Here is a 12,750-nt window from a genome sequence, read left to right as displayed (position 1 = left end):
CTAAACAAATAGCTACAACACTAGGATATGGAACTAACACCATAAAAGGTCTGATTAGAAAGTTTGAAGATAACAAACTTAGGACAAAAAAACAGCAAATATAGTGGAACCATAAAATTCACCTTTAACAGAGACACAACTAACATTATGAAAGAAATTGCAGAACGTAAAGGGTCTAATATGGTTGTAAAAAAAAGCCCGAACTATATATCAAATTTTAAGAAACAATAACAATAGATTAGAAACAGAAGAAGTAGCAGGTGTGTACAGTTGGAGATAAACAAGGATTACATTGGTATCACCATCAGGAACTTGAAAATTAGACTTAAAGAACATCAATATAATGTAAGAAGGGAATGCAATAACACAGTACTCTCCAAGATGGCACAGAGTGAAGACTCAGTAATAAAATAGGAAGAGACAAACATCATTAAGTCAACACACTCCCCTACATTGGCACAGAATGCTGAAAAAAGTGAAATATACAAAAGTTTGTTGAAGGATAAGTGCATTTATGCAAGAGATGCTGACAGCTTAGCAATCACATGGAAATACATTGTACAGAATAAGTTTGTTAGGTCATTATTGCCTCATTTCTACTATATTTTTTGTATATTTTTGAGTTATTAATTTTACATTTTACTGTTATTCATTATTTATATTAATTTTTAGTTTTTTGGCTTTATATTCAAATATTTAAACGTAGTTATTTTTTTTTGTGTTCTATTTTTTAACGATATTTAACAGTAAAAAATGTTCCAAGAAAGATCATTAGCCTGAAGATGACCTACTGGACTAGGTTGAAAACATTTGGTAAATAAAAGCAAATCCCAGCAGCCTAAAAAGATGTTTGTTGATTTATTTTACTTTTATAGTTTTTATTTTTATACAATTTGCACACTATAAATATAAAACACTTTTCTTCTTTTTTTTTGTATGAATCAAAACATATTTTTGTTTCATTTTGATAATTTTTCTCATTGGCAGGCTGTAGAAAATGGCTTCTAATTTTTATACCATTGCTTTTGCTCCACAAGGAATTTCATAAGAAAAATAATCAATACATGCCTTAATAGTTAGAATTACCTGAGTATTCAAGGATTAATCTAACCATCTACCATCTGAGAAAATATGAATCTCTATATCAATCCTGCATAAAACAAGGGCCTACTGTATTGTATTTTTGTTACTATAATCTTAAGTTTAGATTCTTAAATAATTCATATATTTTTAACAAAAATATTTCAACAAATCTAAAATACCAACCTCAATAGCCTTCTTAAACCAAGTTTCTGCAATTTTCATCTGTTTGTCATCCATTGCAAGCATACCAAGATTGAAGTAAATTCTTTCATTTGCTTTTCCTTTTTGTAATAACAAATATAATCTGTAAAGAAAAAGTTACAACAGTTAAGTTCAATGTTTAATTTCTCTACTATGTAATTTAACATGTAAACAGTTACAACCCAAGTTCAAAACTATATAGTTATTATGAACTTGAATTTCAAACATGCAATTGTATTCACTTTCAGGAAGATTCAATCCATTTTATCACATGAAAAAAAAAAATACACATAGACACTAAATTTTAATGACAATTTTTCAATTTAATTGGTTAATAATTTGAGATAGTGAAACAATATAAAATTTGACAAATTATTTTTAAAATATTCAGATATATAGGGTGTGTCTTTTGAAGCACAATTTTTGCTTTTCCTCACTTAAAAAATTACATGAAATGAGCATAATATAGTTTTTTAGTACATTAGAACCTCAATTATCCAGACTAATTGAAGATGAAGGTAGTCCGGATAAGGGAAAAATTCGGATAATTGAAACAAATACTTTAATTTCTTTTAATGATAATACAACACGTTTTCTTTTCGATGACATATCGGTAATATTAAAAGTAAATACTGTATTTAAACCATAATCAAATTTTCAAGAAACAAACGTTCGTATTTAATTTGGACTACTACTGACCAACGCTAACAGACTACCTATTGTTTAAAAGGCCCTCTGGTGGCACAAGAAGACGGATTTTATAAAATAAAAAGCAGTTGAAACTGCATTTTTATGAATAAAAGTTTGACAAACTATTTATCGTTTTATGACAAGTAAAATTTTTTCGTCGCATTTGTGGCTTTTAAGTAATGTATAAACCTTCGAAACGCGAGGCCCTTTGGACCATGAGGCACAGGCGGTGGCCCACGTTGCCCATGCCTTATGCTGCCCTTGGTCATAGAAATGATGTAATTTGAAAATAAATTATTCATAAATACGTATGCCAAGTTATATTTTTATTACGACGCAAAATATATTTAAGACTTTACGGCCACTGTGTGGGGTGAGACGTTGTTCAAACAAAAAAAGTTATGCATTCCATCACGTACATAAACAGTATCGTAATTTGCCAAGAGCAAATCAGCAAATTCGTAAAATTTTTGTTTATTTTGAACAATCCGGATAATCGAAAATCCAGATAATCGAGGTTCTACTGTATTTGGTATTTATCAATTCTGTCATAGACTTAACAAAATACAGCATTTTTGAATGCTAATATTATACTGATAAAGTTATACTCAATTATAACTAAAGTATTTGAGAGATGATCTTTCATTTACCACATTTTCATGTGAATAAGTCTTGGGTTATCTATGCTTAAAAGTCAATTAGAAAGAAGTGCAAGTTACGTGCAGATTTTCAGTTCAATTACAATTAAAAACTCATATCTATGGAGCAACAACTGCTCCATAGGCATGGGACTTATGGTGGAGTAGGTTATGCAAAAGTTTTATATTTGTTCTACTGATGTTCTGCAGAATATACACCATTGTGGACTATATGTATAAAAATACAGTAATTGAATCATCATCAAATTAAACACTAATAAAAAGAAATTTAATATGTTCTAATTTTATAATAAATTTAAAATTAAAATCTTAAAAGAATTAAATACCATATTGGCCTGAATTTTACTTGATTCTTTCTCAGGTTTCAATGAAAGAGAGAAAAATTGCTCTCAACCTATATTCAAGCTTCAACTTATATTTGAGTCCAATTAAAGTTTCTTTCAATCTTAATTGTCTACAGTACATGTGCAGAGTTAAACTGACATTAAAATTCAGTGTGTCCATTTTTTAGTAATATTAAATATCAGCCAAGTTGTGATCTGTCATGCTGCAGTCACATACTAAGTTTAGGGATTAAGTGTATGGCACATCTGTAAATAATCAATTGTTTTTATCATATTCAACAAAATCAGTCAGTTTTGATAACTTCTACAGAACTATTATTTTGTTAACTTTTTGTTTTATGCCTAAGAGTCTACTAACAGAAAAATCATCAAAAAGTCAAGAAATGGTTGCTGAAAATTATAAATTGTAATTATAAATTTATATATTTGATATGATTGTACGATTTAGACTATAAAAAACATTTTAGACAGTTATAAAAAAAATAAGACAAGCAAAAACAAAACCTTCACATTTTGGTTTCATTTTCAATAATCATAAGACTGCAAGTACACTTTGCAGAACACACTTGAAATATGCAAGAAAGCCTACTTCCCTGGTTTGATGTATATGCTAGATAGCCTACTATCAGATGAATGGGGCATTATCTCAATTTTGCTCTATAATTTTTATTGATATTCACAAAAATGAACCAATAAGTAAATAATGTAAATGTCCAATTCATATCTTTCTTTCTATTAAACACATGCTTTGAGTACAATTTTCTGATCAACTAGGTATGATTTTAATGAAATTTGAAAAAATTACTACAAAAGCAATCAAAAATTCATTTACATCGATTAATTCCTGGCTATTTGTAACTACAAATTCAGTAATAATTTTCATAAATCAATTACATATATAAATAGTAGTAAAAATTTCACATAATCATGTAAAAATAGAATTATGAAAGACAGTTGAAAACAGTTATAAAGGGCTTTAAGAATGTGTTACCAACAACTTGGATATAACTTATTCAAGAAAGCTAAAGATCATGATGAAAATTCTGATGACGATGAAAGGAATGAAATATTGTTTCAATAATTTCCAAATTTTTTAAAAAATGGAAATCACTAATTTTTTGTATGAAAATAAAATAAATATAACCAATCTTTTATAATTAAAGTCCTATTTTTTTCAGAAAAATAGATTCCAAAATTTGAAGTTGACTTATAATTTGAGGTCAACTTATTTTCAGGCCAATGTTATAATTTGAAAAACTGAAAATATTAATTTTACTATACCTGTCATAAGCTATTTTTCTTAAATGAGGATTTCCACTCTCTTGAATCAGAATTGCAGAATTCATCAAGGCTTGCTTTAAAATATCATAAAAGTTAAAAATATTAATATCAAACTTTCATTCAAGAACCAAAAATACAGTAGAGCATCAATTATCCAACTCAATTGGGGACTCAAGTTGGTCGGATAACTGAAAAAATCAGATAACCGAAAAGAATGAAAAAAATACATTATTAGTATAGTATATTAGTATATCCCATGTAATTAGTATATTAGTATATCGNTAATATAAAAACAAAATATCAGTTGCGATTTTATTATACAGTATTATATTTCTCAATAAATCACTTATTAAAAATTCTTGTAATTTATATTTTTCACAAAAAATTATAAGTACAATAATTGAAAATTTAAAAAACAAATATTGAACATGTAATAGAACATCAAAACTCAAAATTACAAAGAGTAAAAATTCTCTGAAAAAAACAAAATAAAGTTAGGACTGTATAAAAATTTTAGAACTTTCTGTTCAGAAATACAGAAATCTTTTTCTTACACATTATGAGGTGAGTTCCAAATTTCATACATTTATGTGAATGACTCAATACAGTAATACCCCAAACTTACGGAATAGGTGGGACCGAGCAATAACCGCGTGCAATAAGATATTGCTGCGGCTCACTCTTCCCACCATGTCATTCATGGGGTAGAGGTTAGCGGCTTCGCCTATCGAGCGAAGGTCTCTGGTTCAAACCTCATTGATACAGGTTCTTTTTTTTGTGGGTACGTTCTCCTAGTCTGAGAACCTATGTAAATACTAACAAATTACCATGTTTCTACCATGTTGCTGTAGTATATAACAGCCAGCTCTCAGGCTGAGAGCAGTCCTTGTTCTCGTACTGCAAGCTGCAGGAGTTGTACATTGTCTGAGTTAATAAATACCTTTGTGTTCCTAATGACTGGTTGCCGTTGGTTCCCGCAACAATATATATATATAATAAGGCCACTGTGTGGGGTGAGACNCTTTTCTGAACATCAGTAGATATAGGCCTATATTATATATAAATAATATATATATATATATATATATATATAATAGTTAAACCACATCACCCATCCCATTCCACTATGTGACAATATAATTATGTGTCATTTCAGTTTTGTGTATGTATGTTTTTTATTGTACAGTAGAGCATTGATTATCCAAATACCGATCAACAGAAATATTGGTTAACCGAAAGTGTTCCAGTCGGCAAATTCAAATTGCCACTAGTGCTGTGGTGCTGCAATATTTGGCTATGTCTTCAGCTACTTCATTATTATTTTTGTTGGTGTGCATGTTTTAGCTGACAGCACTGGTGCAACCATATTGTATCATTAAAAATTAATATATTAAAAAATATAAAAACAAAAACAATTATATTTCGGAAGTTATTCTAGTATCAAAAATGTTTTGATTCAGCACAACACGTCAAGAGGGTATTTACGGATGCACCAGTATTTGAACGAGGCTTTTCCCCCCATCGTGAGTGGTGTGTTTTGCTTCAACTTGTCAGAGAATATAGCCCAAATGGCTGACATCTCCAAATAAACCCAAGAAAAAGAAAGAGTTTTGCTTGTTTTGTGTGGTGTTTTTCTAAGGACTGTTTATTGGGACATGTGTCATGCTGAATCGGAACATTTTTGATACTAGATTAACTTCCAAAATATATATTTTTTGTTTTTATATTTTTCAATATATTTATTTCGTTTGTGCAAAATAAAGAAATTTTTAACAATACAATAACCAAAATTATTATTTAAAAAAAATTTTCATTAGGCTTAGCACTGATGAAAATTTAACACAAAATGACATGCAACAGAGAAAAATTTCAACATAGGATAGGTTAATATATTTTTCATACTTGATCAGTTACCCGAAAAATCAGTTATCCAAACAACCCCTAGTCCCAAATTGCTTTGGATAATCGATGCTCTATTGTATTTGTATTTTAGTTTATTTTTGCTTTCTTATTTTTATTGTGTATATCTTGTCTAGAACTTGTATTCCAAAATACTCAATGGAACCATACATTCAAACTTTTGATTCTAATTTTTGTGGTCTGAAGATGGGATGGAGAAGTCCTGAAAAACACTTTACCAATAAAAAACTGACTTCTATAATTTATTTTTTTTTTTCTTTTCTCCTGATCTTAATTGGAGTCATTGCATACTGAAATTGGAAGCACTCACTGTCTGTACATTTCACATTATTGGTATGAATGTGCAAATTGGTTTGAAATTCATCATAATAGTGATTCTATGCAAACAAAGTGCAACAACATGCCTACAGGTGTTGTTGCACTAGTACACTTATTCGAGAGTATAAAAATTATTCTGTAGATTTTAAAAGATTATCTGTAAGTCCATACTTCACATGCCACAGAAACTAAGGAAAAAACTAGTAATGATTGACATCTCTGTATAGTATGGTGTTTACATTGACAGAACTTAAATTCATTTGTTTTTGGTTTCAGTGTCAGTAATTCTTATGTGTTTCTGACCTGGAATTATCATTTACTAAATGCAAAGCTTTACTAAGCAATAAGTTTCTACATGCAGTCATTTTACAAAACATCAAAATATAGTAACCCCTCATTATATCACACTTGTTGGGAGACAAAGAAAAAGAACAATATAATTGAGTACTAAAAAATTCTGGGCTTATAATAAACAGACAATACATGCTTTGGAATCTCTAGCCTCTATCCTTTTACCAGCAAGTGTTTCTGATATAAAATAAGCTTAGTTTTGCAATACTGAATTTATTTGTGGTTATATCATATTAATTGATGTTTATGTGAACATCAATACCAGGAACATCCATTTAGCATTAATGTTCTTTAACAATGACATTTAGAGACAAATACTGCTAATATAAAAACAAAATATCAGTTGCGATTTTATTATACAGTATTATATTTCTCAATAAATCACTTATTAAAAATTCTTGTAATTTATATTTTTCACAAAAAATTATAAGTACAATAATTGAAAATTTAAAAAACAAATATTGAACATGTAATAGAACATCAAAACTCAAAATTACAAAGAGTAAAAATTCTCTGAAAAAAACAAAATAAAGTTAGGACTGTATAAAAATTTTAGAACTTTCTGTTCAGAAATACAGAAATCTTTTTCTTACACATTATGAGGTGAGTTCCAAATTTCATACATTTATGTGAATGACTCAATACAGTAATACCCCAAACTTACGGAATAGGTGGGACCGAGCAATAACCGCGTGCAATAAGTCAAATTCGCGTAAGTCGGGGTATAATTTCGCAATTTATATAAAATCCAAGTCAGATGTATGTAAGCTAATAAATGTTCTTGTTAATCTTATCTCATCTTTTGATACGTTCATGGTTACAAGAAATCACCACGTAGTGTCTCTCAAGTCTCCGTAGATATAACAAACACAGAAATAAATAATACAAAATAAATTGTAGCTATGTGTCAATTCCACGCGACACGTCCAAACAATAGTGTGGAGGGAGCGAGTAATCAAGAGTTGCATGGCACTCAAACAAAAAACGAATAGACAAGATTTGAAAATCGCATAACTCCGGGTTCGCGTAAGTCAGGGTAGTGTAAGTCAAGGTATTATTGTACTGTCAATTCACATAAAGGTGTGAAATTTTGAATTCACAGAAAATTGTAAATGAGGAGACAGTCTTAAAGCCAATAAATAAACAACTTTTAATATCAAAAGGAAACATAAATGAAAATTGATCTGTTCACCTGTTTTGCTTATGAATTTATCTTGATGAATTTATTGTTTCACCTGCAGTGGCAGTTTCAAAAACAATGGTAAGAATAAAATACCATATTTCATTGCAAAAAGTAATTCAATGGCAATTGATACTTTAAAATTTATTGACTTGAGTGCTTTTAAAATTTGGAAACCAAAGAAAGCATAATATATCCAAATCCACGATATAATGAGGGGCTACTGTATTATACATTGCAAGTCAACAGTGAAAATGATAACCTTTTCATTAAATGTACTTCCTACATCAACTATAGATAAATCTAAGCCATCCAGTTCCAGAGAATAACATGTAAACTGTAAAAAAGTGAAATTCCATCTCCCCCTCTTTAAGGAAAACTGGCTTAATGAGTTAGACTCATCTGTATACCAGAAACTAATACATTGTTAAAGCTAAAAAGTGAATATTTAATAAGCAAATAATATAACTCAAATTAGAAATAAAGTCAACAACTGCTTCAGCATCAACATGATGTTTTATGAATTTAATCAAAATAAAAAATAAAAATAAAAGTATTGTCTTTCCAATAGTAATATATTCCCACTGATTGTGTATAATTACTTCTTTGACTTTTGTAACTATGTAAAGAATTAACTAAATCTTTTTGAATAGATAATGTTTATTAAAATAAAAAAATTACATTTATAATGCTATTTTTTATTCTGTAATTATAACAGAGCAATAATCATCATAATAATTATAAATGTAATTTTAAAATAAAGGGAAAAAAGTAAAAAAACTTACTTCATGTTCAGGATTAATTTCTAAAGCTTTATCAAAATATAATAATGCTTGTGATGCTTTTCCTAGTTCCAAGAAAACTACTCCCAACTATAAACATATAAATAAATATTTATTAATATAAACACATTTAAACATATTTTAAATTGATAACAATTTTATGTATGCTGGTTTTTTCTTTAAGCGAGTTCTTAGATTGAAAATATTGAATTTCAACATTAAATTATAAAAAATAGCTTAGTTTTGCAATCCCATGCTTTGCTTAAAGCTTTAATCTTTCACATTTCAATATACAATAAAATTTGATTTTGTAATGATAAAGAAAAACCACCATTTTTCAAAACTGAGATCATAATCATAATTCTTCTATCATCTAAAAAATATTTTAATAAAGAGAGACAAACAAGCTTTTTCTATCTATTTAAAATTCAAACTGTTATAGGTTGCTCATAGTGTAAGTTATCATTATTGTCTCAAAATGTCATAGATTACCAAAAAATATATAAACAACAGACATCACTATTATCACATATTTATTTATTTTATCAATTCATAGATTCTAACTGTATTTATATTCAAGTTTTCTTACAAAATTTAATGTTTCTTCTTTGCCCAAGAAATAAAAATAGTGACAGTAATTTGCAACATTTATCATCTCTAACTACACAAAAATGCTACACATGAATTAAGTTAAAAGAACTTTAAAAGAAGAGCAATTAATTCAGTCAGATGCACAAATACACTAAACACTGTCTCTATGTGGTTTTTTTTTAACTTAACTGCCAAATCTTTTAATAAAATTGCAAATGTTATAATTTAATAAAAAATAAAACCTCAGTAATAATGATATCTGCATAATAATAGAAATTAATATGTCTCTATGAAAAACTAAAAATATAGATAATGAAAATTAATTTTTCAGTTCAAATAAATAACTATACTGTAGTTATTTTGAAAAAAAATTCTTCTTACATATTATAAATAATAAAATTATAAATCATAATTTGATACATTTTTATTATAAGAAATTATTATTATTTAAGATATATGAATGAAACATGTTATTTGTAACTTGCTTACATTATAATAGATATCTGGATTGGTATTGTCAAACTGCAAAGCTCTTTCATAAACTTCCTGAGCTTCTTGAGTTCTAGAAAAAAAAATAAAATAAAACAGGTCATTATCACAGTATATATTGTCCCTAAATATTGAGTGTCTGAAGGAAAAAAAAATCTAAACTATATTCTAAAAACTCTCTCTCTCTCTCTGAAAAAAAAATATTTTAACTATCACCAAAAGCTGTGAATTTAAATAATTTTCATTATGAATGTAAGAAACTTAATGCAGACTTCTTCTCAAGTCAAAGATGTAGAAAATAATCACTAATTTAAAAAACATATTTCATTTTAGATATTTTTCCTTGTTAAATTTACTTATGCAATAATCTTTACATAACAGAATAGTATACATCTCATATCACCAAAAACAACTAAAATTAATAAATAAATTAATAAATCATTTCATGCATCAAACTATTACAATAATATATAAATATTTAAATTTGGAAATTTTTTACTTGCTAATAATTTTTTTTTTTTTTGCTACTTGACAGCAAGTAACATAATAATACAAAGTGACATGTCCAATATAATATCAACATATTTTATTTATACATTCATTCATAAAACTAGTGTTTTATATACATATAATCTTTCTTACTTAATACTGAATTGTTAACATTAATTTATACTGTACTGACAAAAAAGAGTTTTCTCATGTCATCTTATATTTTAATAAAATTATATAATTTGATAGAGGAGAAAAAATAAGACAACCAGTTTTTTTTCTTTTATTTGTCAAGTTAACTGCTCATGAATGACAAATAGGGTTCTAAAATGTTATAATGTTCAGTAATTCATATAGAAACATGATGCTGATGAAGCAGTGGTAGAATTGTGGCTACACTGGGCATATTGAGGAATCGATTCCTGTCACATTATATATTGATTCTACTTAAGGTTTTACTTATTTATGGTTTAATGTAAATTAAATGAAAAATGAAAAATACAAATACAAATTAACTGTTTACAATGAGTACATGAAATAAAGGCATTTCTATGGCAGTCTTCTAATAAAGATTTTGTGTCAAGAAATGCAAAATTTATGTTGCTAATATTAGAAAAACATATAATGTTCTCTTCTGTTTCATAGTCTAACTTCTGCCATGCGTATATTAACATGTGTTGGGGGGCGCTTCTGTCTGCCGAAGCTGCTGGCGCGTTTTTTTACTCACCTCAAATACAGGTATAGAACGTATCCTGTCAAATAATTTTAAGTTAAACTTTTTTGTTTGTGCTGTGTGCTAACATTATTAGTGTTGGAAAATCTATCAACATAATTAATATGCAACGCACGCCAACTAAAAGAGGAAGACCACCACGTCAAAGGTCAAAATCGGCTAGTGGAAAGGAAACTGCTTCGACCACTAATTCCAGGTTAATTACTGATTACAATTCATACGTCGAAAGAACTTCTCCTGAACCAACCTCTGCAAATGCAGGTTTGAACCCTGAAACTTCACTTCTAAGTTCACAACTATCAGGTGAGCCATTTGATCTTTTATCTTCTTCACCAGGAAAAAATTCATCTGATATATCAAGTATAACACTATGGAATAAAATTTCTGATTTAATTAATGTTTCTAACACGAGAATATTAAATCAAATGACTATTATCAAAGAAGATCTGGACCAGATTCGTAATAGTATTCAAGAAACTAAAGATCAGAATCAAAAAATGAATAGCCAAATAATTAATCTTGAACAACAGATTGCTAATTTGAAAATAGAAAATGAAAGTATGCAATATCGAATGGACAATATGGTTAATGCGCAACATCGCAATAATATAATGTTATATAGATATCCCAGTAAAACTAGTCCTACCAAGCTAGAAGTGTTTAATCTTATTAATGAATCATTAGAATTACATGAAGTTACAATGGATGATATAATAGCGATTATTCCAATAACTAAATCACAGTATCCAACAATTAAATTAATTATTAAAAATACTCAAATAAGAGATTACATATATTCGAGTTTTATAAAAATGAAACAGCAAAACCTGTCGAACGTATGGAAAGAAACTCAAATCTCACAGGACCTTATTAAAAGATCTAGATTAAGACGTAAACAATTAATTCCTTTTTTAAGCGAGTTAAGGAAAGCAGGTAAATATCCAAAACTCCGAGGTGACACTATACTGTTGGGCAATCATTCTTTGACGTATAGCTATGTGTTGGAGGGGCTGGTATACTTGGATTCTTTTACCCCGTTTTCTACTTCCGAGAATACTTCACAATGACATATGATCAATTTAAATACTCCTATGCAAGACTTACGTTCTGTGAAGACTCAACTATTAAGTCCTTTGCCTGCTGTATATAATAATAATGAAAGTTTACACGATATTACGTCCAATCAAAAAATCTCCCATTTTGTAATAATTAATTGGAACTCTCAAGGTCTTAAGCGGAAAATTTTTACTAGTGAATTTATGAATTTGATGAAGAATTCTGACATATTAGCTATAACAGAAACTTGGATGACTTCATCTTCTGAATTACTGATTAAACACAGTGAAAATTATCACATAATTACGCTGCTAGCTCAAAAACCAACAGGACTGGGTCGTCCTTTTGGTGGCCTAGGTTTAATAATTAAAAAAAAAGATGGGAGAAATTATATATACCCAAAAAAGAAATAATTATATTATTGTTCATTGTTCATTTATTGATTAATAAGCTAGAAATAAACAACCTGAAAAATAAAATTCTGGTTATAATACTGGTATATGTTCCTCCCGAGCAACAGCAAATACTATTTGAAGTATTTCGTACATACGAAACTTTGAGAAATATTTTTCCTTATGTTATT

General features: G+C 28.2%; 1 protein-coding gene across 1 annotated transcript in view; it reads right to left on the bottom strand.

Annotated features, from left to right (window-relative positions):
* The window catches only part of LOC111630601 (transmembrane and TPR repeat-containing protein CG4050-like), a gene marked incomplete at its 5' end in the record, with an annotated part of 62,578 nt that overhangs the window by 8,862 nt on the left and 40,966 nt on the right, over positions 1-12,750 (bottom strand). Inside the window, 5 exons of the mRNA XM_023374721.1 lie at positions 1,267-1,387; positions 4,259-4,332; positions 8,813-8,899; positions 9,890-10,045; positions 11,359-11,479. Of these exons, the coding sequence (XP_023230489.1) occupies positions 1,267-1,387; positions 4,259-4,332; positions 8,813-8,899; positions 9,890-10,045; positions 11,359-11,479 (559 nt within the window). The remainder of the gene's footprint in view (positions 1-1,266; positions 1,388-4,258; positions 4,333-8,812; positions 8,900-9,889; positions 10,046-11,358; positions 11,480-12,750) is intronic.

This window comes from Centruroides sculpturatus, unplaced genomic scaffold (genome assembly GCF_000671375.1).
Source record: "Centruroides sculpturatus isolate CEXI.00-Female unplaced genomic scaffold, Cexi_2.0 scaffold603, whole genome shotgun sequence".
In the NCBI taxonomy this organism is placed as follows: domain Eukaryota; kingdom Metazoa; phylum Arthropoda; class Arachnida; order Scorpiones; family Buthidae; genus Centruroides; species Centruroides sculpturatus.
Note: the sequence above shows the minus strand (reverse complement) of the source record. Positions and strands in the feature narration are given on the sequence as shown.